This window comes from Eleutherodactylus coqui, chromosome 5 (assembly GCF_035609145.1).
Source record: "Eleutherodactylus coqui strain aEleCoq1 chromosome 5, aEleCoq1.hap1, whole genome shotgun sequence".
NCBI classification, from domain to species: Eukaryota; Metazoa; Chordata; class Amphibia; order Anura; family Eleutherodactylidae; genus Eleutherodactylus; species Eleutherodactylus coqui.
Genome location: NC_089841.1, coordinates 170,853,633 through 170,857,015, shown reverse-complemented (window position 1 = coordinate 170,857,015; position 3,383 = coordinate 170,853,633). Strand labels below are relative to the sequence as shown.

General features: G+C 35.1%; 1 protein-coding gene across 1 annotated transcript; it reads left to right on the top strand.

Moving 5' to 3' along the window:
• Positions 1-242: 242 nt before the first annotated feature.
• LOC136628833 (olfactory receptor 6C4-like) lies at positions 243-1,325 on the top strand. The gene is made up of 2 exons (XM_066604926.1): positions 243-303; positions 376-1,325. Exons 1-2 carry the CDS (start codon positions 243-245, stop codon positions 1,323-1,325), a joined length of 1,011 nt encoding a protein of 336 aa, XP_066461023.1.
• The last annotated feature ends 2,058 nt before the right edge of the window (positions 1,326-3,383 follow it).

The following is a 3,383-nucleotide window of genomic DNA, read 5'->3' as shown; positions in this document are numbered from 1 at the left end:
TCAAATCATATTTTTGTCAAATGTTTTTTTCCAAATAGTATACAATACAACTTACATTCAAAGTATCAATTTAGATGTTGAGTATGCTTAAGTAGTGTATTTGTTCACCTTGCATATATAGATACTGTTTTTATTCCATCTTTTTAATTTATTTTATTTTAAAATTGTTAACAATGTTATAGTCACTAATGTGATCAAGGAAGTGATTCTAATTGCCATTGGAATGCATTTTTCCCCCAAAAATGAGGAAAATTGGCTTCTACTTTATGGTTTTTTATGCCTTCCTCTGGATCAACATTGGATGTAATAATCTGAACTGGACAGACATAAATCATTTCTTCAGCCTTATAACTATGTTGTTATGTTATTCTGCAGATTATAAAATGTTTGACAATAAAAGTATATTTAAGGAATTCATTATTGTTGGATTTTGTGGAACACCTGCTCTCCAGTACTTTTTCTTCTTTTTATTATTGTTGACTTTTTTATTGACTCTATTTTGCAACTTTATGGTTATGATAATTACCAGTACTGAGAGATGTCTATACACACCAATGTACTTTTTTATTCGCAATCTTTCTTTTTTAGAAGTTTGTTATGTGTTGTCAATAGTTCCTAAGCTTTTGGGCACAATTACATTACATGGAAGAGTTATTTCATTTTCTGGTTGCATAACACAGCTGTTTTTTTTCTTCTTTCTGAGTTCCACAGAGTGTTTTCTATTTGGTGCCATGGCTTATGACCGCTACCTTGCAATTTGTCATCCACTGCATTATACAACCCTTATGGATAGCTATATGTGCCGAAACCTTACTATAGGCTCAATTATGGGGGGTTTTGTGACTACATTTCCTCATATAATTTTAATCTCTCAGCTTCCTTTTTGCAAAAATAATGTTGTAAACCATTTCTTCTGTGACTCACCTCCTCTTCTACAGCTTGCCTGTGCAGACACATATCTGATTGACCTAATAGATTTCTACTCTGCTGCTTTGGTAATACTGACCTCACTGTTGGTGACCTTGCTTTCATACACTCATATAATTGCAACAGTAATTGCTATACCTACACAACAAGGCAGAAGTAAAGCATTTTCTACATGTTGCACACATTTGATTGTTGTTTCTATTTATTATGGCACTGTTATATTCATGTATGTGAGACCAAAAGTGAGTTTTTCTTTTACACTTAATCGTGTGGTAGCTGTCTTTTACACCATAATAACTCCCATACTTAATCCTATAATCTATTGTTTGAGGAATAAAGAAGTAAAAGAATCTGTGAGAAAGAGATTGCCTTTTATTATTTGTTACTCAAGTATGTGACTTGGGATTAGTGATTTTGGATTCAGGGACTTTGGAAAAGTCATTTGTTTTTATGTATTGCTTATCTATTTGAATTTTTGCATACATTACTTTTATCTAATCTATCTGTATGATTCCCATTTAGAATGTGCTCCATGATTAACAATGTCGTCCAGTGTACATCTTTTTTGTGAGGCAACTTGTTTTTTGAATGCCATTCAATTGGAGTGTTTATAATGTGTTGTAAAACATTTATTGATTTGATTTACATGTCTCCTTTGTTCGTTTACTTTGCATTTTGTTAATTAACAAGAGCACTTCTATTTTTGAAAGCATTCTTAACCCTTTCCAATCCACTGTCTGACATCTGAAGACATTCTGATTAACCCTTTCCAATCCAATTTGTATCCTGGTTTTTCTAGGGGGCTTACTTTTTTTCTGCTGTTATACAACGGCGCTATATGCTGGCTAAAGCCAGTACTGCATGAGGTGACACGTTGGATAGGCTCCAACAGCAGACAGGCTGGCAATATACAGTAAGAGAACCCTGACAGGCATCTTCCAATATCGGAGCTGTACAACCTTAAATCATGATGTCTTTAGACGGCAGACAGTGGATTGGAAAGGGTTAAAGGCTGTACAGCTCCGATGTCAGAAGATATCCGGCAGGGTTTTCTTATTGTATATTACTGGTCGCTCTGTTGATGGGGGCCTCTCCAGCATGTCCCATACTGTTGTACTGGCTCTAGCCAGCAGATGGCATCATTGTGTAATGGCAGAAAGAGAAAGCCCCCTAGGAAACCCTGAATCCAAAATTGGATTGCAAAGGGTTAAGGTGTATTTAAAATCCATTGTACAGCTAGTGAAAGATAAAGTATCTCTCAACAGACCACACACAGTTATCTCCACGGGAGGCAGCAGATGACATTGTTATCTGCTGTCAGCAGTAAGCAGAACAATACAGCTGTGTGCACAGCTGGGCATATGATTAATCAGTGGCTGGGATCTGCAAACATCTCCTGGAAGCCCTTTTACGTGAAAATGAAGATGATAAAGTGTTAATGGCCATTAACACTTTATGCAAATAGATCGCAAAATCTTTCAATCTTTCAGTCATGTGAAAGATTATCTTTGCGTGTAAATGGGCCTTTACGTTGCGGCACTTTTTTCATCCCCTGCCTAGTACTTAGCACAGTACTGCAGTTTTAAAAAAAAAATCTAATACTGTTGCAATAAAAATACTTATTTTTAAGAAAACAAATTGATTTTGCATCACCGTATTCCACGACACAGAACATTTTATTTTTTCACCTATGGAGCTATGTCAGGTCTTGTTTTTTTAGTTTTAATTTGTATCCTTTGGGGTACATGCAAGGTTTTGATCAATGTTTATTGGTCAGGTGGAGCAGCATGTAGTATCCTAGACTACCAATGCATACTAATCACAGTATGCATCAGATAGCTATAGAGGCAGTTGGACCATTTTAGTTTGTCCTGGACTGAAAAGTCACTTTAATTATTTTATTTTTTTTATCTGGACTCTATTTTAAGTGTTTGAAACAAACTAACATGATTTGGGGGTATTCTCTGAGCAAAACTTGCACAATGCTGTATGTGTAATCCAATTCATGCTAATATAAGATCCTGCTAAGACTTTAACAGGCAGAATTATTAAAAATTGCCTGAAAGGGAAAGTGTTTTTGTTGTCCATAGCAACCAATCAAACTGCAGCTTTCATTTTGTAACACAAAAATATAAAATGAAACCTAAATGTGATTAGTTATGTGCAACCAAAACACTTTTGCATGAATCTGCCCCTTAGGCTCTAGTATTCTCCTTCCTTTTTGTATAAAATTTAGTGTGTATAACTACCTTCTCTGAGTCTCAGAAATCTGATCCAGTCTATTAACATATGACATGATATGCTCCAGGGTTAGGGTTTAGGATATATATTCACATAATGTATTTGATGGGGCAGAAACAATCTGTGTCAAAATCTGTCTAAATAAACCAGTCTTGGTTTTAAAGCCCGTTTTTGCATTTGACACATATAGGACACATATTTTGAAGTTCAATTGA

Excerpts from the sequence above, each read along its gene's own strand:
- LOC136628833 (XM_066604926.1), top strand. The coding sequence starts at position 243 with ATGAGGAAAATTGGCTTCTACTTTATGGTTTTTTATGCCTTCCTCTGG. Across the intron at positions 304-375 it reads CCTCTGGATCAACATTGGAT|ATTATAAAATGTTTGACAAT; the intron begins GTAATAATCTGA and ends GTTATTCTGCAG.